The following is a 24,673-nucleotide window of genomic DNA, read 5'->3' on the forward strand; positions in this document are numbered from 1 at the left end:
TCAGCACGACTTGGGGAGGATTAAAATTAATATTATTTTATGTTGATAATCAAATTAGATTAACTCCATTTGTACCTTTTTCCTATAGCTTTATATCTTAACAACAAACCTCTGCGCATTTGTACCTACTTAGGAATTTTATTTACTAATTTTGCCACCTAACTAGAGATACTATCATACTAATAGCTTTGATATATCTTAATTCCGTTAAATAATTAACCTTAATCAAAATCTCAGATTTGATGTTTAGCAACAGAAACATCTGGAATGTCTACTTAATTATTTAATCTAAATATGATTAATTTACTATCCACAATTTACGTATACTGTCTCCATGCAGCCATACACGTATATATGCATGCACTGAATTTACTTTGACGTAATTTATTCAACGGTTTGCATGTCTATAAATTAATATAATCATTTTTAACAATATAGTAAAGATTAATTCATTCGTATTTTAACTGCATGAAATCGTCAATGTATGTTCTTATCCAGATTTCAGACGAATTACTCGAATTATTAATTATTCAATGGTATAGAAATAAATTATTGAGAGTTTGTTGAGGATTATTGAACACCTCTTACAGTGGAATAAACCAAATAAAATAATTAAATTAATTTCTAAATTCATTAACGACGTACGTGGTGACTAATTAGGGTAAGCCTTCTTTAAAAAATTATAGGCTGTTTAACAACTAATTGCTACAAGAAGTATGTGTGTGCAAGAAATCCTAATGACGAAATAGTAGATTAATTATTTTATTTAATATTTAATTTTAAAGTTATAATAGTAAGTGCCCTATTATTTTACTGTTGAAATACAAAGCTTGGACAAGTGTATGTTAAGGTGAGCTTGATTTTCTAATTGGTAAATTATTGTTTTAGCATGATGTATGAGCCCAAATAGGGAACATAAGTAGAAGTTTCTTTGTACTTTAGTATATATCATCGTGATTTCATGTATACGTAATTGTTTCATGTATCTGATTTGAACATAGTAAACAAGTGATCGAATTTTTTATAAATAGTGAAAGATATTAGAGGTATGTAATTTGGTTCATTTTAAGTATATCTCTTTTTTTACTCCATTCCTCCCATCTCGTGAGTGTTTTCGGCATGTGTAACACCCCGACTTTTTCTACCTTTTTATTGTGTTCTTGAAAGGATCGTCGTTTGTGCACTTGAAAATTTTTCGACCTTGTTTCTTTTGTCGAGAGAAGTATTTCACTTTTGGGGCCAAACAATTATTCTTTCCTAGCCCAATTTGAAACCCAATTGTTACGAGCCCAAAATGATACCTACACGAAAGAATAGACAACGTATCAAATACACTTTCGACATCAAATCAAGACGAAAAGTTGGATAAGAACCGCGTCACATCAAGACGAAAAGTGGATAAGAACCACGTCGCATCAGGCACGTTTTCCAACGACGGCTGCATTAATGACTCGTCGCATCAAAACGAAAAGACGTGAAATTTTGTCTTTTGTGAAAATTTTTTCTATATATATAACCTCCCTTCACTTCATTCTTTACTTCACAATCGAGAACCAAATCCGAGAGAGAGAAGAGAGAGGGGATGGAGGAACGAATTTCCGACCACCTACCTGTCGGGAACGGCGTCGGCGGCTGGAGGAGATCTTCGTCGACGGTGGCTGGGGCGGACCGCGACGGCGAGCCGCCGCGCATACAGCAGCGGTGGCGGTAGCGTGGTGGCGGCGTGAGCGTAGCCGAGAAAGAGAAGAGGAGAAAGAGAGGAGCACGGCGTGAAGGCTTTAAACGAACGAGGTGGGCTTTCTAGTTACCGTACAGTTTTTACGAGAAGTTTTTACGTGGGCTTTCGAACTAAAGTGTTTCCAAGAACTTTCATATATCGGTTTGAGCATCATGTTATATGTGATCAAAGTGAAAGTGTTGTTGCGCATGTTATGTTGTGATATATGTGTTGATTTATCGAGTGATTTGTGATTTGCTCGACTTGTTGATGTGATATGAGATGTGCTCGATCATGACGGAGAAAAAATGATTTATGTTTCAAAAACGTTTTGAGGAAAATAAAGTTGAAAAGATTATGTCAAGCCATATTTTGTTTTGGAACTATGCATATCTGACTGCAACGATGAATGGAATGGATTGATGGGAGACCGTGGGAGGTAACCACTTCCCCGGCACTTGAATGTTAAGATATGATGAATGATGAATGGACTGATGAATGAACAAGAGATAGTGAAATCGGGTTTGTCAGATACGGCATATGTTCTAGGAAAATAGATCGAGGAAAAGAAAAATGTTTAGTGTTCTCGGACTTTTCCTAAAATCCCGAGTTCACTCAAAGAGTGGCTTGACAAAATCTGTTTTTATAAATATATTTTCGGCACGTGTCCACTGAGTACACTAAGTACTCAGCCCTGCATATGTTTTCTCTATGTGCAGGTTGAGCGGTGACGAGCGCGGTGGGTGTTGAGCATGAAAGTGAAGAAGATTGTAAATAAAACTTTCTGAATATATTATGTCTTCATACATAATAGTATTCTACTCTCGAATGCTTCCGCCAAGTGTTGTTGAGATAATTTTATCTCAAGTTGCTGATTGTTGAAAAGACACTCTGATTTTATTCGAGCTTTTCCCATTTGTTTGGAGCTAAAGTCGAGTTTGCACTATGTGTATCATACACTCTTATATATATTATTCTTTTAAGCTAATTGAGCTTTTCTTATGAACTGTTATCCTTAAATGCTATTGTTAATGTTTGTCCCTTGGTCACGATCGCCTCGTTTGTAACACCCCTAGTATGGGCGGGCGTGACAGCATGTTTTTGAGAAAAAATATAATAAATAGTTAAAGTTTGAGAGAAAGTAAAGTAAGTAAGAGAATAATATATGTAGATACGACTCTCTTCTATATTATTATCTCTCTTACTTTACTTTTCTTCACTTTAACTATGTATTATCATCTTCACAAAACAACGGCAAAAAAAAATCAATCACTTGAGCTGGGACGGAGAGAGTATACGTTAATATGGACTAATGATAATTGTAAATCAGACTTTATCATTTTATCAAATCGAACTGATTCTATGTAAATCGGTTTTATCATTTTACATTATTTCGTTATTAAATTAACCCAAATTACTTAGAAACATAACTAAAATTGAAAATTTTGTGAAAATTTTACACTTGATATTCAATTTGATTTTGAGATAACTATGCAGACATCCAATGTAAAAAATTAATCCTTTTTCTAAATCTAAAGATATTTATTTTTTTAAAAAATTAATATTTCCCTGTATTATTTCAGATGGTATATAATATTATTTATTTTAATTTAATCAGTATATTCGTGAATCTATTTCAAATGTAGAATACCAAAAAGTCAATAGTATATATACAATTTAAGTACATTTATCACTAATATATACTCCATCCGTCCCATGTTACTTGCACTGTTTCGTTTCGGCTCATCACAAACTACTTAGACTATTTCTAGTTGAAGTGAGAATTAATGTATTTAATTAATATGTTAGATTAAGTTAAGATGTAATACCCGCCCTTTTATTACCTTTTTCTTTGCTTTTAATGTCGAACTAGAGAAATGTTTGTTACTTCTAATTACTTTCGAATCGGAAATATTAGTCGATGAATTTGCCTGTTTTGCTAAAATGAAGGGTGTCGATCAGACCTAGTTAACATACTCTGATCTTGTTTTGACCTTGCATTACCTTCGCTTTTGAAACTAATGTTTGAAACCGACTTATCATTTATGTTTACCCCTTTTGTTACAAGATTTATTTAGTCACGATATATCTACGCTCACTATCACTATGGAGATGAGGTCGTGACAAAAGAGCTCATTTATTAAGTGATATCTCGTTACACTTCAAATTTTAATCTAATTACACTAAAAAATCAATCACAAATTTACGGCTTAAAATAAAAAGTGCAAGTAACATGGGACGGAGGGAGTATATCGTATGTGCTTGTGTGTTAAGGTAATATTGTTTTCATTTACTGAGTAATAAAACTTAAAATTGTTACGAGAAATGATTAATTACGTAACTGGACACAATTCCTCGTTGGAAGAGTGTATTGACTTTGGGTCTAGTGAAAGTAGGGTTAAGAAAGTAAGATTTTATTAAAATTGTTTGGCCTAAATTTATATTGTTAGCTAAGAGTTTGATGAATTAGTTACCTCAAAATCTTAATGTCTTTGAGTTGCTTGCAATATCCAAACTAATAGTGCGTACATTCTTCTCTAGGATGAGGGAAATTCCCAATTGTTAACATGTAAATTATGTATTCACAATGATGTATTCATTAATCTAAACATTAGTATATAGTAGGTTCGTTCGCTGCTTTTCTATTATAGTGATTTTGGTTAGAGCGTTCGCTTTTATTTATATGTTGATTTCGTTGTCTTTTAGCTTCTGTTTCTTTTCCTAACTTCTTTAGTTCCTTGCATCTTTTTAACTTGAACATTTCCATTGCAAGAATCTTCTTGAATATTCAAAAGTCTATAAACTTATGACTAAAGACCCATTTTGGTCCTTAACATATTACGATTTATTGATTTTAGTCCAAAACATTATCTTTTGAATTATTCGGTCTCTCACAAATAAAAACGGGGTCACATTTTGTCCGAATTTGACGGAACCGTTAAAAGTTAACGCTCAACGAATCTTAATTCGATTTTGACCAGATTAAGTTAATAATTATGTTTTATTAATTTCTAATATTTAATTAACCAAAAACTAAAAAATTAAAATTTTAAGTTAATATTTTAAGCTTGACGAGAACCTCGCGGTAGACGCCGAGATATTGCAGTTTTCATTATCAACCATAATTGGACCAAAATGGACCTACTCCGTTCCTCTCGATGTAGTAATCCGACGGGTTTGACACAGATTTTAAGATATATTGACGCCGAGATATATCTTAATAAGAGCCTACTCCGTTCCTCTCGATGTAGTAATCCGGCGGGTTCGAATACCAGAATCCGTCATCGCCGTGGGCGGAGACGTAGACCTCGATCACTGCTTTGTACGTGTTGCTAGGGATTTGAATCTCCCTGGAAACGGCGTCGTTCTCGCTCTGAATTCTGAACCAGAACCCTTCCTCCCCTGCGGCCGACACCGGGATGATCAAATCGGCAGGGATTTGGTCCAATTCGAGCGACGCAGTGGGAAAATTGCGTATGAGTTTTCTAGGGCTTGAGATTGAGGATTTTATGATGTTGTAGAAGAGGAAGATGATGTTGACGTGGAAGATGTCGGTGTATGTGTCGTCGATGATGTTCTCGAGCATGACGGAGAGGGTGAGGTTGGAGCGGCGGATGAGGGAGGAGTAGCGGGTGATGTCTTTGCGGAAGGTCCAGGAGATTCCGTGAGGGGTGGGCTCGGGGGTGCTGGTGCGGAGGAGCTCGGTGCCGGCGAGCCAGACGGCGGAGATGCGGTCGTATTGTGAGCCATTGGAGGCGCCGGAGAATTGGAGGACGGCGTTGGACCAGGTGCAGTCGAGGGGGGAAGAGTAGTTAGCGTAGATGTTGCTGAAGCTGTGGGTGAAGAGAGGGAGGCTGCAGGCGGGGGCCAGGGGGAATTATAATTTTTTAGTTTTGGGTTAATTAAATACTAGACATTAATAAAACATAATTATTAATTTAATCCGGTCAAAATCGAATTAAGATTCGTTGACCTTTAACTTTTAACAATTCTGTCAAATTCGGACCAAATGTGACCCGTTTTTATTTGTGAGGGACCGAATAATTCAAAAGATAATGTTTTGAACCAAAATCAATAAATCGCAATAGGTTAAGGACCAAATTGAGCCTTTACTCTAAACTTATCTAAATTAATTGATTACTTATTACAACCAAGTGAGAAGCGGCCGTTTCCCACAAATGATCAACGGAAAGTTGAAAATTTGAATAAATTAATTAAAATTTTTTGATACGTGTGTGTGTATATTTGTGTGGCTACGTACAGCCTCATGTTGAATACTTATTATTTTGAAATAATGAAAATAATAGGTGAGAGTGGCTGTTGACTTAATTATGATTAAGGATTGAGATAATTCAATGTACGTGGCCACACAGATTACCCCAATTTGGAAACTGGGATTTTGTAGCAGGTAAACACGTGTTGATTTCAAACTCAAATAGGAAATCATAGTAATAAAATTACAAAAATATAAATTTTTTATGGCCAAGATTGGTCTCCTTCATTCATAAGGCTTACCTAAATAAAATTTTAATACGACTATATATACATGTATAAAATACTACTATACTTTGATAATTTTGAATGGATTCTACACGGGACAGACTAAGATGTTATGACTTAATTATCAATTAGTTTTTGGACCCACATAGTTTTGTTGTTTCATTTCCTTTTTTTCTTTCTATGACTGTTGTTTCATGGTTTATGTTTGCCATTTGCGTAATTTGAGCATTTCTTATAATAAAACAAACTAGTACCTACAATCATATATACTTAGAAAGCATTAGTATTTAGTAAGATACAAATTCTAGGTCCTTAAATAACTCGACACATCTTCAACTATGATCTTGTAATTATTTGACATGTCTAACATGAAAGTGCATAATTGACTCACTTTAGGTAACAAGATTTTGAAATTTGTTTCAATCCTACAAATATGATGCCAAAAGAATAGGTTAAGAAAAGTTTTTATTTAAGTATATAAGTGATGAAAAAAATGAACCATATGATTACAATTGGTAGAAGATGTAACAACCGAACCCACCAATTAATCTTGTGATGAGATTTCACTTTATAAGGTCAAAGCCATTTTTTGGGCTGACACGTGTCCCAAGCTAGAGTTACCGTGAGCCAAATACCTATCTCTTCATCTTTGAGTCATCAATATAATCTCATGATTCATAAAAGTGTTACAACAAACATGATCATAAATAGTTTGTTGATTGATGTGTTCAAATATCACACTTATTTTATTCAATATATAGTGTACGAATATATGCTACTACATTATGAGTAGTGTTTTTTCGTGTATGTTATAATAAATTGGAAAGTCGACATAATTGAATAGAAAGACATTAATTAACCGAGATAGAAATAATGTCAAAACTGAAAAATAAATGCGAAAATGACAATCTCTTTAGTCTTTCGCATTAAATCCATTATTTATTAGTATTCCAAAGTTTCCAAACAAAACAATCAAAAAGTCTAATCATGGCCACCTCCTTTTTCAAAATAATTTTGGCTTAATAAGCTACTACATCTTCCTTAATCTCTCCAACTATTTACTTCTATTATGTTTTTTAATTTCTTTTTTAAAATGGATAAGTGATTGAAACTAGAGATTCTGAAACGAACACACCACCTCAAGAGCTCTCGAGCTTAAGTCGCAATATCATCAATTGCCCTAAAACTTATTCACCTACAAATTCAAATATAAATATAAATATGTAACATACTACGTAAATAAACGTTTAAATTGTTGAGAGGTCCTCTTAGATCTCCATGTGGCTCCGCCCCTACCCATATACTATCTCTGTTACATAGTAATTGAGTCATTTTTTTCATTTCAGAAAGTTCATTATAAGTAGAGTCATTTCTCTATTTAACAAAAAGTAATATTTTTTTCCTCACATACTTTATTCTCTTTTTCTTACTTTATTATTTTTTCACTTAATATATTACCTCTTCTCTAATCTTCGTGCTAAAAAGAATTGACTCTACTACTATATAACAGGTCGAGTACTACTTTTGCAGTGATTCGAACACTTAAACTATTAGTAATTGGAATGAAAGTGTACCGTAAATTAAACTTAATTAGATATTTGACATTTGTAATATGTGTAAATTTGACCATCAACCTTGACACCTTTTGTGACAACGCACAAGAGAGAGAGGGGCGGCGCCAATCATATTGACCTAAATATGTTTGTCACACTAACAATTTTCTTTCTATAAATAGGCGCTTTTTGTCTTCAATTCACAACAGGAACTACAACAACATTCACTTTTCTTACAAAACATCATCTTCTTCTCTCGTCATATTGTCTAAAACTCTCAACAATGGGAAGAACACCTTGCTGCGACAAAAATGGCCTCAAAAAGGGACCGTGGACGCCCGAAGAAGACGAGAAGCTCAGTCGATACATCCACGCTCACGGCGCCGGAAATTGGAGAAATCTTCCCAAAAATGCTGGTATACATATTTGGATCATATTTAGAATTTCATGTCTTTTCTTCATATTTTTATATGATTGGATTAATAAGCTATATATATATATATATATATATATATATATATATATGTTATAGGTTTACAAAGATGTGGGAAGAGTTGTCGACTGCGATGGACTAATTACTTGAGGCCAGATATCAAAAGGGGAAGATTTTCATTTGAGGAAGAAGAAACCATTATCCAACTCCATAGTGTTCTTGGCAACAAGTAAGATTCTCACTAATCATCATTTTTTAAAAAAATAAAATAAATAAATAAATAAATCGTGCCTTGATGATATGTGGCACGTTGAAGTTCAAACATTTCTCAAACTTCCTACCAAATCTATAGAGTGTAAATGACATTTTCAAATCACATGTTTTCCTCTTATAGAATGGATATGTAACAAAATCACGTATGTGAATTTTGGCATGCCACATACATTTTCTAATAAATTAAATATATTTTTTTCGAACTTATTTTTCATAATTTTTAACTAGGAAAAAAAATTACGATTTTATTTAGCTCATCTCAAATATATTTTTTGCTTATTATGACCAGATGGTCTGCCATCGCGGCACGTCTGCCCGGGAGAACAGACAACGAGATCAAGAACTACTGGAACACCCACATCCGGAAGCGCCTGCTCCGGATGGGGATCGACCCAGTGACCCACGCCCCGCGCCTCGATTTACTCGACCTCTCCTCGCTCCTCAGCTCGCCTCAGCTCAACCTCCTCCGCCTCCAATCCCTCATCAACCCGGAGGCGCTGAGGCTCGCCATGACCCTAATATCAGCCAACGGCGCCGCCGCCGACCTGTCGAATTCGGGGGCCCCACCTCTCCAACCTAATCACTCTGACTATATCATCGACCAACAAACCCCACCAAATCACAATTACAATAACTCGTTTCACAATCTGTCGCAATCTCAGCAAATGCTTCAAGATAATGTGATGATTCACACTGCAAATGCCAGCGATATGTCGAGTTTTGGATACCAAGTTTCGGAAAATTCGAGTTTTCAATCGATGAACGGAAGCAGCAGCAGTGGAAACAGCAGCCAGAATTTTAGCAGCCCTCCAACGGTGGAAGATGAGAGGGAAAGTTTCTGCAGTAATTTGATGAAGTTTGAGATTTCTGAGGGGTGGGATTTGGATGATTTGTTGGAGATTTGATTCCATTTGTATTTTACTTGTATTTAAATTCACTTGTTTATTGAGGTGTTGTTATTCCAATTTCATGTATAGATATTCAAAGAAAGAGTAGATGAAGTTTTAAAAAAAAGAAAGAAAATTTGGTTTCATCAATTTTATTTTTCTTTAGTTCATTTGGTGATGATAAATTCATACCTAACCTTATAAACTATTCTCATTTGAAAAAACTTGTATGGTCAAACTATAGAGGTAATTAGTCAAATTAAAGTAAGGATTTTGATCATACTTTTTTCCAAAAGAAGAGTTCATTTTATTTGCTTTGAGTGTTAAATATTTATCAAGTTATCATATATAGACGTCTATTTTGGGCTGTGTCCAACGCATTTCATATAATTAATTTTGTTATCTCGGTTATGACATTTTATATTTTAAACTATTTTTTGCATGTGTATAGTTTTCTCTATTAAATTTTTGCTTCATATTTAAACTTGAAGTAAATCAATGAGTTTGATGAAAATAAAATCAATAAATTATAATGAATCTATGAGTCATCACATAGTGAATAAACTATTGCGATCATCAAAATACAAATAACATTTTCTCTTAAACACTAAAAACCTGAATAAAATACAAATCGTTTTTTTCATTTTAAAATTTTCTGTTAAATGATCGATCCCAATAAATTTTGAAGAATGTATTAGAATAAAAACATATTTTTAAAAATCAAATCATGTAGACTACTAATTGTCAACTATGCCCAAAAAATAATGGAAAACTACTAACAAAAGTACAAAACGATAGATGTATACTTTCCAAATATATCGGAAAACTAGGTCCACATCATTATTTCATTGAATACAAATAAACGATTAATGTTATGTCTATAACTAATAATACTAGTATTTTCATAATTAAATATTTATCGAATCATTTATTTTCAAATCTCAAATTAGCAATGCAGCATGTCATACTTTCACAATACCGATGGATCTCACATTATTTAATCAAGCACCGGTAAGAGAAGATCAAAGTATATATCTCTTGTAAATGAACATTGAATTACAGAATTCCATTTGCATTATTTTTTTCTCATATTTTATTTTCACAACAAACCTCTGTACACATATTTACCTACTTAAGAATTATGTATGCCACCTAACTACCGATCATTAAGAGCATTAATTTATGTTAAACAATTAACCTTGATCACAATCTTAGATTTGGTGTTTTGTACTAGAAACATCTGGACTTGTCTCCTTAATTAATTAATCTAATGACGATTTATCATGCACACTTTTCGTATACTGTCTCCATGCAGCCATACACGTATTTGCATGCAATAATCCTACGTAATTATTCAACGGTCTTCATATTCATAAATTCAACGGCATTTTGAGTACTACTATTTCATTGGGATGAACGCAGGAAAAAATATTGGTAGTGGCTTTCATTAAGTCTATTTTCTTATTGTCATATTTTTAGCAACTTGCCATAATTACCATGAGATTTGATCAAATTTTGATTCGTTTCGTAATTTTAATATTAGTTGAAAAAAATATGTTCAGATTTGTTGGAAATCTAACGGTGAAAAACTCTTATTGTCTACAAGTAATATATTGTAGATGTGTTCAACAAAACAACACAAATTGCATGAATAGACGACATTATTTAACTAACCATAACGTTCACGTATGCTTTTTCAGCTGTCAAATTAGATACAATTATACCAAAAATATCACCGCGGGATGATTGCAAACAACCAAATTATTCGAACTGTTTTTGAATTTTCGGGGTCATAATTTGACCAAATTTCTTGAATTTTACATTTATTTGTCCTCTTTTCTCAATTTCAGTAACCTCTAGCAATTCGTTCTTCGATAGCATCCGCGATCAAGAAAAGTTCTACATTAGAAAAAGATGAAGAGAGTGATAGAGGGGCTAATAGCCTCTTTGTCCTTTACACGTATGTCCGACAATGCTAATATAAGTAGCTTTTTTTTAATTGAATGGTTAAGATTAATTTTTATGCATGATATTGCATAGAATTGTTGGGATTAATAAATAATTAATCGTGGCGAAATAAAATCAAAGGGGATTAATAAGTTATTAAAAGTTTGTTGAGGGTTAATGAACACCTCATAACAGTAGAATCAGCAATTCAAAATATTCATGTTAATTAGTCTCTAAACTAATGACGTGGTGGCTAATTAGGGTAAGCCTTCTATTAAAAAATAATTACTGGTGGCAACTAATTACTTGAAGAAGCATGATTTTGCAAGAAACCCAGACTCATTTTTTCAATCCTAATGACGAAACAGAAGACTAAATTACTATTTGATACATTAATTTTCTTGATTTTCACCAATTCCTAATATAAATATTAGAATGTTATTAACACAGGGAACAAAAGTGGGACTTAATTAATTTGGTTTATTAATGAATGTTGGAGTATATAGTAATATTTTTGAGTTCATACGTTTTATAATTTTAAACTGACTACAATTTGTTTGATTATGTCTTAGTAAAAGATAAAAGTAATATATGTGTCAAACAAATTTTGACACGATAGTGAGAGTAATATTTTTAATTTAAACTAAGAAAACATTACTAATTACTTTACATATTGAAGTCAATCACGTAATTAAGACAAGGAAGCTTCCTTGGATTAAGAGTACTCTCTTTGACTTTGGGGCTACTGAAAGTACATTTTAAGATAAATTAAATAATGTTAAAAAATTGTTTGACCAAGTTGTTTGATTTCTTTTAGAGGATCAAAATCTATTTTGTTAGCTAAGAATTAGATAAAACAGTTACCTGAAGTCTAACGGTTTTCACTTTGCTTGCTTGTCTGATTCACCCAAGTCTTGGGACTTTAGCATTACCACTACTAATGTAGTTAGCAGCGGATTCAAAACATAATTTTTAGTAAGATTTACTAGTTGGAAATTATTTGCAATCTGAAGTAGTAAGATATTTAAATTAACATTAATAATTAAAATTGTCATTTCAGAATGTAAATTTGAAAAAAAAATCAAAATGATCTTGCATCTTCTTCACTTGCTAAAAAAAATTAAATGTGCAGATTGAGTGGTGATTACATCGTTTGTAGCCAACTCTGAAGGAAAATTAGTCGTTCTTATTGTTTTTGGGGGCAACCACCCATAACAACGCTGAATATGGATAAAATTAACTTGAATTTATATAAACAATTAAGAAAATTAGGGAGAAGCATTATTATTCATTTTTTTTATTTTCTTGGCCTTGAAAATGATCAATGAAATTTAGGATTTTGATACGCTCCGACCCCACATATGTGATACACAAAAATTTAAATAATTTTGAAACAATGAAAATAATAGGTGAGAGTGCATGGCTGTGTTGACATGATTCATGAATCATGATTTAGATTAAAAAATTAAAACAATATTAGCAGTATACAGTCGTATATATGTACGTGGCCACACAGATTGCCCCAATTTGGAAACTGGGATTTTGTAGCAGGTAAATACGTGTTAGCATCGAACTCAAAATAGGAAATCATAAGTAAAAAATAATAATTAATCATGCATGGATATACATAATATTAGTTTTTTTTGTAAGCATGATGCCTTAATTCATTCAAACCGTCTACCTAAATATACAATTTTATACAGTTTAAATATATATGTGTGTACAATAGTAATCTTCGATCGTATGCAGTTGTCTGGGTGAGCCACGCCAAAGATCTCATGACTAAAGTTTTGACACCAAATAGCTAAGAAAATATTTGTGATGTCACAACGTATATATATTGGTTTTAAAGTACTTATAATTTTAAGATAGAGAAAAGATCCTAGGATCATCAATTTATTGAAATAAAAATATTTGGTAATTGAAACTTTGGCTTATTGGGCTATGATTTTATTGTTTTTAACTTTGTATTTTTTTTTTTTGTTATTTGTAAATATTAAATTCTCCTGGTGGATGAGAATGACGAAGAACATTTACATGTGTTCCCTTAGTATTTTTGTTTGGGTGCTAAATCATCTTTTGTGGTGTAGGTAAATTTGTTAGTAATCCGAACTTACTTAATTAGGTTGTTGGTTTAGTTCTACATTGAATTTTTATTATTGGTTATGTTTTGTATTGTTACTCTTTTATTAGTCAATTATTGACTCAGAGCATGCATTTCTTCAGTATAAAAAATTTATTTATGACATAACTCTTTTTATTTGTTGGTTAAATGTAATAATTTTCAATTAAAAATGCATGATTAGTCTACTAAAAAGGAGTACAAATTTCAAAATAATTCCAGAAAAAGGTAAAGAAGAGTATTTTCATGCTTGGAAGCAATTGATGAAAAATGAGACATATATGCTTATAATTGGGTAGGGGATGTAACAACCATACCAACCAATCACCCTTGTTTACAAGACTTCATGGCTTAGGTCAAATGCACTTTTTGGTCGCCACCTGTCCCAACTTATATTTACCTCTACTTCATAATCTTTTTATCTTTGGATAATCATCAAGAAATCCAGTCATGCTATTTATTTTTAAATATGAAATTGAAATCCAATTTATTAGTAAGTACATTTTTGTGTACCTTTAGTGACTTAAAAATATGGGTTTGTTACTTTATCTATTTATATGTATTAGTTATCATATTTTGTTTAGATATTTAATTGCGTGTGATATGTGCACTATCCATCATTAGATATCTATATGTAAATTTACAAATTAAATATAGTCGATATTCGATAATATATGATTAGATGAAAATGAAAACGAATAAGAAAGAGAAATTAATTTCTAGTGTGGTTTTCATCAATTAATTCAGCTACGATCATTAATTAATCAGATGGAAAATATGTCAAACTCAAAAGGAAAAAATGACATCCGTCCATTTTCTTCCATAGACTTTTCCGTCATACAAACACACTACGAAAAATATCAAATTAAATTGTCAATCAAAATTGCACTCTACACCGTATCTTGGCAAACGAAAATCTCATAGACTTCCCATAGTATTAGCAATTAATATTGGATACTAAAAAATTAAACTCATGGGGTTCAGTACAAAGAAGACCATTTGAATAAAATACGAAGATGACAAATTCAAATCATAATTTGGTAGGACAGTGGATTGCAACATTAATTTGATATTGTTTGTTTTGAGTCAAAGCCGCACAGATTTATTTTTGGATCACTCCCAAGGCCTCAAACTAATTGGGATTGGACAAGAATTACATACACCTTCCAACTTCCTTCACTCATCATATGTGGGATGAGTTTGCACCCAACAAACCTCCCCTCAAACCAAGACCACATCGGGAACGCAGTCGACACGAACATGGGTCGTTCCAACACTGGCCCCTGGGTCATCCTGGGTCCGACTCTAACTCGAGTCCTTCAAGGTCTGACCCTAACCGGGGCTCATCCACGCCCGAACGTAGTTAATATGGATTATCAAGTTGATTAATGGAGTTTCGTGGACAACTTGCATAGGTCTATAGTAGGATCGAGCAATCCCACTCGACCCTACCTCCACCCATCACTGAATATCAGAATGGGCCGTCGACCGTGAAATAAAACTTTAACTTGACTATTGAATATGTAAACCGAAACACAAAAATCGACTCAATACAAAAAAAAAGTGTGTCATCAGCTACGGACAGCACACTAGAGAGAGAGACACACGCTTAGACAGGGGACGGCGCCAATCACATTGACTTCAATCTGTTTCATACACTGTTCCTCTTTTCTCTATAAATAGCAGCCGTTTGCCCTCACTTTCAACAACAACAATACACATCTCTTACAAAACCTCATCTTCTTCTCTCTACAACTAATCATATTGTCTGAACTCTCACACTTTCTCACTCATCAACAATGGGAAGAACACCTTGCTGCGACAAAAACGGACTTAAAAAGGGACCCTGGACGCCCGAAGAAGACGAGAAGCTCAGTCGATACATCCACGCCCACGGCGCCGGAAACTGGAGAAATCTTCCCAAAAATGCTGGTATATACATATTTAGAATTTCATGTCTTTTCTTCATATTTTTATATGATTGGATTAATAAGCTATATATGTATATATATGTTATAGGTCTTCAAAGATGTGGGAAGAGTTGTCGATTGCGATGGACTAATTACTTGAGGCCAGATATCAAGAGGGGGAGATTCTCATTTGAGGAAGAAGAAACCATTATCCAGCTCCATAGTGTTCTTGGCAACAAGTAAGATTCTCACCAAATTATCACTTTTCATCTTTTTGCAGTCAATTTTTTAAGTGTCTGAATAAATCAGAATTTGTCCAAATTTCATGATTTTTCTGGCAATTTTCCCAAAACATATAGTACTACTACGTCTTTCCCATTATAAATGTTCTACTCCAAAAAATGAAGCCTAAAAGAAAACACTAATATGTTGCAATTTTCTTAGTTCATGCGCCTAAAAGAAAATGTGACGAATTAAATTGGACTAATAGAGTATTAAAATTTTTAAGAAATAAAAAAAGTTTTATTTTAGCCCCTCTTTTTTATTATTTTTACGCATATGTTCAGATGGTCGGCCATCGCGGCACGTCTGCCCGGGAGAACAGACAACGAGATCAAAAACTACTGGAACACCCACATCCGTAAGCGCCTGCTCAAGATGGGGATCGACCCGGTCACCCACGCACCGCGCCTCGACTTGCTCGATCTCTCCTCCCTCCTCACCTCGCCGCAGCTCAACCTACCGAGCCTCCTCCGCCTCCAGACGCTGCTCAATCCGGAGGCGCTGAGGCTCGCCATGACCCTAGCATCAACCACCGCTGCCGCCGCCGGCAGCGGCGGCGATGATGCTCATGAGCTGCTGAATTCACACCTTCAGAATCAAATACAGGCTGCCCCACCTCTCCAAACAAATCAGTTTGAAAATACTTTCGATCAACAAATTCCAGCAAACATCGATGATAATTCGATTCAGTATCAACCAATGTTTCAAGATAATTTGATGCCTGGCTGCGGCTACCAAATTTCGGATCAAATTAGAGCAGATTTGTCAGAAAATTCGAGTTTTCAATCGATGAACACCAACAGCAACAGCAGCTACAATTTTAACTTGGATTCGGTGTCTCTGTCTAGCTCTTCTACGCTTAACAATGGCGGTGGGGAAGATGAGAGAGAGAGTTTCTGCAGTAATCTGTTCAAGTTTGAGATTCCGGAGAGTTTGAATTTTGATGATTTCATGTAAACTTAGGACTTTTTTTTTGTGTGTGTTATCTTGTTAGATTGGTTTTGATTATACAATGTTTAGAGTTCATACATTAGTGGAATTCTTTTGTGATCTATATGTATACTTCGTTACGTTTGTATATTACACTTCAATAAAATAAATACATATATGGAGAAATTAAAGCAATAATAGGAACACAAGTCATTGAAAATAAGGTTTGGACTTTGGAGCTGGCATTTTGATTGTTTGGATGTGCATGGTATTAAACAGTATTTTAAATAATTAATCCCCTAGATAAATTTCAAAAAGGAAATTATTGGTTATTATTACCTCCGTCCACAAAAAATAGGCAATACTATAAAGGACAGGAGTTTTAATACGCAATAAAGTAAGAGAGAGTGAGAGAAAATGTTGTGGAAGTTGTGTTAATGGACTGTGAGGTTCACATTTAAAACTTTCCATTATTAGAATTAGTCTAATTTTTGTGGACGGCCAAAAATGGTAAAATTGGTCTATTTTTTGTGGACGAAGGTAGTATAAAATAAAATTTTATCATTATATATAATACAACATAATATAGTAAATAGTAATATTTATTACAAAAATATTGTAACTTTAAAAGAATGTACACCAAAATGAGGAGTAACGTTTTCAACAAAAATCATTCCAAAATGATTTGAACTAGAAAATATCGTTCTATTTGCCAATTTTATATTGCAATTTTATTTTATTTGATTTTTTAGCCGAAATCCCATTTTCAAACACTTTTTGAATTTTGGGAATGAAAACTCGTGCGTTTTACGTTTAGAAAAGCTAAGTTTTGTCTTTATATTACGTACTAACTACATTTGCACAGCAATATGAAAGGAGCATATGTTCTCAATTTGAAATTCTTTTAGATTTCTAAGTACTACTATTTACTATCAAAAAATAAAATATTTATCTTTTTAGATTATTCAGTTACAAAATGAAACATTTTTTAAAATAAAAATATTATTATATCTATTTTTTCTTCTATCTTAAATTATATTTTCTTTATTAACTCACAAAAATTTCTTGATGAAAACCAAATATTTAATATTTATTGAGACAAAGGAAGTATAATGTAATGTTACTAGCCTAATTTATTTTCTGAAAATTAAGTATTACTCCTCCTTCCGAGAGTACATACCAATGACAAGAGTTAATAAATATGCAAAAATCAATTAGTTGAATTTATTTCTATATAATTACAGAGAACTCATCAATATATAATTGCTCGAAATAAATTGTACAAAATTTAATGATTGAAATTTGAGCATGTGTTATGGAGACGACATATTTGACCGAGATTTGTGCCAATTAATATTCTTTTCCTATTTTGAGCAATTTGTGGCACACAAATTATTGTCACGATAATGATATTAAGTCCAAAAGGATATCATGTGATGATAATTGATACACATTGTGACTTTTTAGTTTTTGTCATGTATTATTAATATGTCGAAAAAATGCGGACTTATAGAGATAAGGTCCTGAGTCATGGCGTTACATATCCATTTGTAGGATTAGCTATCAAAGTTCAACACATATGGAAGAAAAACTTGCTACTAATACAAACTTCATCCACTTTTTCTACGCATTAGCATTGTTGTTGCAACACAAATCACATTTTAAGATAATGGGTTGTAATTCTCAAAATTATGCATAATGCATTGAAATTCGTAAAAATAACTTACCATCATATAAAATATTTTATAAATTCTTCTTTTATGCAACTGCTGAAGGTGGGCTAGAAGAGTGGGCAAGGGAAAAGGGGCTGGCATTAATGAAATTCGATCAATCTGCATGACATGTATTTACATGTGTATTATAGCAATAAAATTAAATGATAAATTTTTAATTAAAAAAAACTCACTTCTGCAGAAGCGACGTTGGAAATGCAATAAGCAAATAAAAAGAGGAAAATTGATAATATAATACTAACAAATGAGTAGAGATGGAAGAGTGCTAATTAAATAGAGGTGCTAGAAACATTAGTCTACGAAATAACATGTGACATATTTAGAATGCAATAAAGCTGCGAAACAGTTAAAATAGAGATACGAAAAATATAATAAATTCATATACGCTTTATAAATAATTCATACCGCATAAAGATTTTGCGAATAAATGACCATTTATTAGATGTATTATTAATGATTATTCAACTAATGATATTAGGGTATGATCAATTAGATTCTCAAAATCTACCATGTCAGAATTAATATAATGATTCTCAAAATATACAGTGTCGTGACTCGTGAAGCTTCTAATTACTAAAATGGGCTTTCAATATGGGCCTCAATCTGAGATTATATGGCACTTATGATATATAGGCTTTATAAAGATCAATATCCAATTCTATTTATGAGATTGATTTTAAACTATAGAATAATATAATTAAGTAGTAGTATTTCATAAATGATTAAATAAGTTCAAATTTAACAATCAATCAAACATAATCCATTAGATTAAATAATCGATTAGCTTGAATTATTTTATCAACCTATTATATCACTATTTCCCTCAAAGACTCTTTCTACTTTCTTATTTTAATCTCACACCTATCTACTATATAGTACTATATCATATTTTTCCACTCCTCAACTTTATATTTTCGTAATTTATTTATAACTTTTCTATATCTCAATCACATCCTCATGTTTAAATGGTTTCATACGGCATCGCCAGAAATTTCTCTGACGACGATAATGCAGACAGTGATTAAGAGTGTTTTTTTCCAGATGGCTCACGATTCGGAGTGGTTTTAATGCATTATGTTTTAATTTTTGTGACTTTTATTTCAATTGTATAGTTTTCAGTTGTGTAATGAAATTCATATTTTTGTTTACTTGTAAGTGATCAGCGTAATTGTAATACACCCATCACTAAATAGGAAATAATTTAAATTACATGAATGATGAATCTTAGTAGAAATGTTTAATTGAATTGGAAATAGTTTTAGTTTTAGAAAGTACACTATTTTTGTTCAATTTGGTCACGAGCCAGATAGAAAATAGACCTTCACGTCAACGTCAGCATGTTCACTTTACTGTAGGAGAGAGAGAGAGGGGAATGAACTGATAAGGAAAAAGACAGTATAAAACTGCCAAATTCCCACACACCCTTCCTTTTCTTACACCATCTTTTTCCTTGATTCTCTATCTCTACCCACCCCACGATCTTTTTTCCTATTTTCATATTAAAATTGATAATAGATCTTGTTTATGTGGCATTAATCAAACCCCACACTTTTAATGAAACAATAAGGGCACCTACAATGGGGCGCCCGATGGCACGCTCCGATGGCGTCCATCGTCCTCGGGCGCGGACGATGGCACTATTGTGGGTGCCTGCCATCGGGCGCGCCCGATGCTCACGGCCGATACATCGTCCGCGGCGTATAGCGCGGATGATAGCCTATCGTCCTCGTCATTGTGGGAGCAGCGGACGATGTCGCGATCGATAGGCTATCGTCCGCCCCATTGTGGACTCCGCGGATGATGACACGCGGTTTGATTTTTTTATAAATACCCTTCATTTGTAAACATTTAAATTAATTAAACAAAACAATAGTATAACTGATGACGTGGCGCGCCTTAGGGCGCCCCCACTGCGGGTGGGGGTAGGAGGATAAAACTGATGACGTGGCGCGGCTTAGGGCGCCCCACTGCTAATGCTCTAATCCCCAAAATAATTAATTTAGTGCCCTTTGTTTATTTTTTTCACAAATTTTAAAATTGATTACAGGAACTATAAACTCCGATAGATTATGTCAATTCATTTCTAATCTTCCAGTCTTGTACATGACCAACATCAACTTATTTGAGAAAACATTTTTTGTTCCCGTAGTAGTATGTCCAAGAAGTTTGAGGTTTATTATTTAAAAATAATATTAAAAAAAAATCAGACTCAACCACTAACTCACTCCACATTCTTCTATTTAATATTCTGTACATAAAGACATACAAATTGTTGTTGGAATGGAATGTTTTCTTTTTGACAATAATTGTTGTTTAATTGTTACATTTCCACAGAAAATGATAATTATTTTGAATGGAAGTGACAATTATTGATGCTAGGAACCATTAACATAAAGTTATTACTTGTCTAATTTAACTGTACAATAATGTTACCTGCTACTATACTATATTGATATCAAATTAAAAAGTTCTTTATAAATCGACATACCTAACATCCCTTTTCGATTCAAAAGTTAGTAAAAAGTTGCCAATATTTTATGTTCTTGGGACAGTGTGGAGACTAATAAAATACAGTAATTCTTCTCTTTTAAACTTCAGGTGTGTATGTAGGAAAACTATTTACCTTTTTATACTTTACCTGATTAACTAAAAGTGTCAAAACTATAATATAATATCACATCATATAAACGCTACATTTTTTTTAATTTCAAATAATAGTACTATAAATTATCTAAAAAAATTAGAGAATATTACTCCACTCCTCTATAATATAATATCACATCAAATTCAAAAGGAATAGAGGATCAATCGATCTCATTTGCCCATGAAAAATAAAACACTTCATTAAATTCAATCTTCCAACCCATCAACAATTCTGTACTACGATAGTTCTGCCCCTACATTCCCGAAATTAAGCATGCCTTCAATCATTCGTTCACTATCCACTAACAATGCCTTCATTATATCGAAAATCCTAATAAATCGGAATTTCACTATTGATCCATGTCATTTACATGAAGAAGATGAGCCATGAGTAAACGATTTATAATTCTTACCAAACACGAGATGTATGTATGCCACATTGCTTCCATCTATTAAAATCAACGACGACTTTCTTCATTGTGTTCGTGTTCGATGCCAAGTTTGATTACCTAGCCTAGCCGTCACTATTAGCTAAATAATCCCCCTCTCTCCTTTGTCTCCTCTGTTTCTGTATTCATATTTCTTCTTCCATAGTAAAAAAGCATGCCCACAATTCCGAGTCAGTTCAAAAATCCCTTTTCCTATTTCAAGTAAAACGCACCTCACAACTTTCTCTCTCTACGTCCTTCAACCTCCTCATTTCCAGCTAAAATCCCCATCGATTGAAGCTCCATTTCCCCAAAAAACCCAAAATCAACAAGAACAAATCCCTCTCCCCCACAAAAATCACAAAATCAATCCGACTGAAAACCTAATTGAAACCCCCAATCACACTTCCCAATGCTCAAAATCAAACTCCTCACTCTCCTCCTCCTCCTCCTCCACCGCTCCCTCGCCGGCCTCCTCTCCGAGCCGGCCAAGCCCGTCGACTCTAACACCGTCCCCGCCTTCCCCGTCCAGACCGACACCCAGACCTGCCGCCTCGACCTCTCCGCCGAGCTCTTTGGCGGCGTCAGCGCCGCCTGCGGCCGCAACCTCGACCGCAGCCGCTGCTGCCCCGTCCTCGCCGCCTGGCTCTTCGCCGCCCACGCCCGATCCGCGCTCCAGATCTCCGCCGCGCCGCCGCCGTTCTCCTCTGACCTCCCGATGATGCCCGACGACTCGCAGAAGTGCGTCAACACGCTCCAGAGCTCCCTCGCCGCCCGAAACATCCACCTCCCCCAGGCCAACGCCTCCTGCGACGCCGTTTTGTGCTTCTGCGGGATCCGCCTCCACCAGATCACCTCGCTCAGCTGCCCCGCCGCCTTCAACGTCACCGGAAACTATAAAAACGCCACGCCGACCGCCGCGGTCAGGAATCTCGAGCGGAATTGCAGGAATTCGTCCTACGCTGGTTGCACAAAATGCCTCGGCGCGCTGGATAAGGTGAGTTCATTCATTCGATTTTATAGCTTTTTGCTCGCATTTATTTCTCAATGATTGATGAATTTTGACATTCGCCAACATTAAATTCATTCCGCCATTAATGCTCTGTGTGTGTTGGTGGTTTTTCCTCAGTTTTCCAATTAATCTCGCTTTTCATTTCCAGTTTCTCTTGTTTTTCTCTTATTTGAAATTTTTGTTATTTTTCAACTATGCTTTTTTGCATGTCAAAGTGAAGATAAAAATTTGTTTTATTTAAGTAAACGGCTTGATTGCTTCGTGTTTAGAGCCTTCTTATGTAAAAAAAGTTTAATCTTCTTTCACCTTTTTCTTGGGCTTTTCTTTGTTTCTTTCCTTTGTAAATTCCAATGATAGTTTAGTAAAGTGAACTATCATGTGTTATATGAACCACTCACACTCTATAGTCAATATTAGCAGTATTTCTTTATATATAGTTTTATTCTAATATTTATAAATTGTAAAATCAAAGTTAGATTTATTCTTTTTTACTAATTAAGTTCCGTTCATTTATTTATGAGCGGTCACATTACTTTATTATGCTCATGCCGTTTCATTTATTTATGAGTGAAATTCATTCTCTATTTAATTTATTCGTTCACAATTTATTTTCTAGTATTAATTAGAGCATCTCCAGTGGGCGGACATCCCACTCGGACATCCACTAAGACATCCCAAAAACACCTCCTGCCACGTCACTAGGACATCACACCCCACTGCCACATCACTAGGACATCCCATGCATATCCGCCTTTCCCATCGCCCTTCCCACTAGGACATCCCGCAATAAAAAAAATCATAAATTCACACCCATCGCCCTTCCCACTAGGACATCCCGCAATAAAAAAAATCATAAATTCACAAATAAAATTCAACGAGCAGTATATATAGAGTTTCAAAACAAAAAAAAAATAATAATAAAAACGGGACGTCCGACCGGACGTCCGAGTTGAAGCCACAGTGGCGGACGTCCGCCCGCCCGTCGCCGGGACGTCCGAGGACACCCGACGTCCTCACGGGACGTCCGACCTCCGACCTCCGACCTCCCAACGGCGGACGTCCCGTCGCCCTTCCCGGTGTCCGACGGGACGTCCTACCGGAGGGGCGCCATAGGAGATGCTCTTATTTAACACTCTAAAAGTTTGACACATGCCTACTTGCAATACTCAAACTAATTTTGATCAGATGGAATAAGCTTTCACGTTACTTTTTTAACGTTCATACAAAATGTCTAAAATACCCTCGCATGCCCGCGCAGGTTACAGCCGGTGGTAAAAACGGAACAAAAGGAGGAGGCGACGGCGATCGTGCGAGCAAAATGCTGAGCCGGGACTGCCGGCTGATGGGGCTGACGTGGCTGCTGGCCCGCAACAAGACGGCTTACATTCCCACCGTCTCCGCCGTATTGCGCGCCATAATGTACAGCGCACACCCCCCGCACGAGTCCACCTGCTCCCCGGACCAGGAGAACATGCCCCTCGCGGTCGACTCTCTGCAGTTCGACAAATACAATTCCTCCTCCTCGTCTCCGGCGGCCTTTTTTCTTCTTCCGATTCTACCCCTGATAATTCTTTCCTTTCTTTTCCTGTAGCCCCCTTGCAGCATTGGCTGGGTATTTTGTCATGAATTATTGCCTCTACACACACCTGATTTCTTACGCTGTCTCTGAAATTAGTGGGGGTTCACGTGGTAGCAAGTCGACAAAACGGGAGTGGGGTCATTTTTGTCTTTTTGTATCACTGTAAATTTTCAGACATTTGGTTCGATTGATGTGTAGTAGTACGAGAAGGTCTTACTTCACGGTTTTACCATATAAAGTCGCGTGCTAATTACGATATAATCCCTGCCATTACATTTGTGTTTAGAAATTGAAGTAATAGGTATATACTGAAATGCGAAGTAGTATAGAGGAAAACCATGTGATTATCATAAGATTCACAAAGGTGAAACTCGTGGGACTGGATACACTAAAGATGGTTGTTGCCGGTGTCAAAAGTTTGTAATGGATAACAGACGAATAATACACAGTGAATTTTGATCATGAAAAGTTAAACCTAAATTGCTACCCCATGGTATCGACCGCAGTTTTACAAGTCGAACTTAATGGATTATTTCCGATTCTCATGGGTTGGCGGTATGGTCGGTCGACTTCTGATTCCACTTGAATCAATTGTTATATACATTAATTCTACTAGCACACTCTGTTCGCTCGATCCCGACGTGATGACAACGGTTCTAACAAGATACCAAATGTCTTGGTGGCAACGTATTATATATACTTATTTATCGCATATGAAGGGGAA

General features: G+C 34.7%; 4 protein-coding genes across 4 annotated transcripts; 3 read left to right on the forward strand and 1 right to left on the reverse strand.

Moving 5' to 3' along the window:
• Nucleotides 1-4,934: 4,934 nt before the first annotated feature.
• LOC121746139 (peptide-N4-(N-acetyl-beta-glucosaminyl)asparagine amidase A-like) lies at nucleotides 4,935-5,986 on the reverse strand. The gene is made up of 2 exons (XM_042140054.1): nucleotides 5,979-5,986; nucleotides 4,935-5,571 (listed from the first exon to the last, which is right to left on the reverse strand). The coding sequence occupies exons 1-2, from the start codon at nucleotides 5,984-5,986 to the stop codon at nucleotides 4,935-4,937; spliced, it is 645 nt and encodes a 214-aa protein (XP_041995988.1).
• A 2,006-nt stretch (nucleotides 5,987-7,992) lies between these two features.
• LOC121743281 (transcription factor MYB102-like) lies at nucleotides 7,993-9,418 on the forward strand. Its single transcript, XM_042136536.1, has 3 exons — nucleotides 7,993-8,186; nucleotides 8,303-8,432; nucleotides 8,766-9,418. The coding sequence occupies exons 1-3, from the start codon at nucleotides 8,054-8,056 to the stop codon at nucleotides 9,379-9,381; spliced, it is 879 nt and encodes a 292-aa protein (XP_041992470.1). The 5' UTR covers nucleotides 7,993-8,053; the 3' UTR covers nucleotides 9,382-9,418.
• Nucleotides 9,419-15,161: 5,743 nt separating this feature from the next.
• LOC121746183 (transcription factor MYB41-like) lies at nucleotides 15,162-16,581 on the forward strand. Its single transcript, XM_042140105.1, has 3 exons — nucleotides 15,162-15,364; nucleotides 15,452-15,581; nucleotides 15,909-16,581. Exons 1-3 carry the CDS (start codon nucleotides 15,232-15,234, stop codon nucleotides 16,579-16,581), a joined length of 936 nt encoding a protein of 311 aa, XP_041996039.1. The 5' UTR covers nucleotides 15,162-15,231.
• Nucleotides 16,582-21,507: 4,926 nt separating this feature from the next.
• Nucleotides 21,508-24,210, forward strand: LOC121746184 (uncharacterized GPI-anchored protein At4g28100-like). Its single transcript, XM_042140106.1, has 2 exons — nucleotides 21,508-22,355; nucleotides 23,629-24,210. The coding sequence occupies exons 1-2, from the start codon at nucleotides 21,771-21,773 to the stop codon at nucleotides 23,959-23,961; spliced, it is 918 nt and encodes a 305-aa protein (XP_041996040.1). The 5' UTR covers nucleotides 21,508-21,770; the 3' UTR covers nucleotides 23,962-24,210.
• The last annotated feature ends 463 nt before the right edge of the window (nucleotides 24,211-24,673 follow it).

The sequence above is a fragment of the Salvia splendens genome, chromosome 8 (assembly GCF_004379255.2).
Source record: "Salvia splendens isolate huo1 chromosome 8, SspV2, whole genome shotgun sequence".
In the NCBI taxonomy this organism is placed as follows: domain Eukaryota; kingdom Viridiplantae; phylum Streptophyta; class Magnoliopsida; order Lamiales; family Lamiaceae; genus Salvia; species Salvia splendens.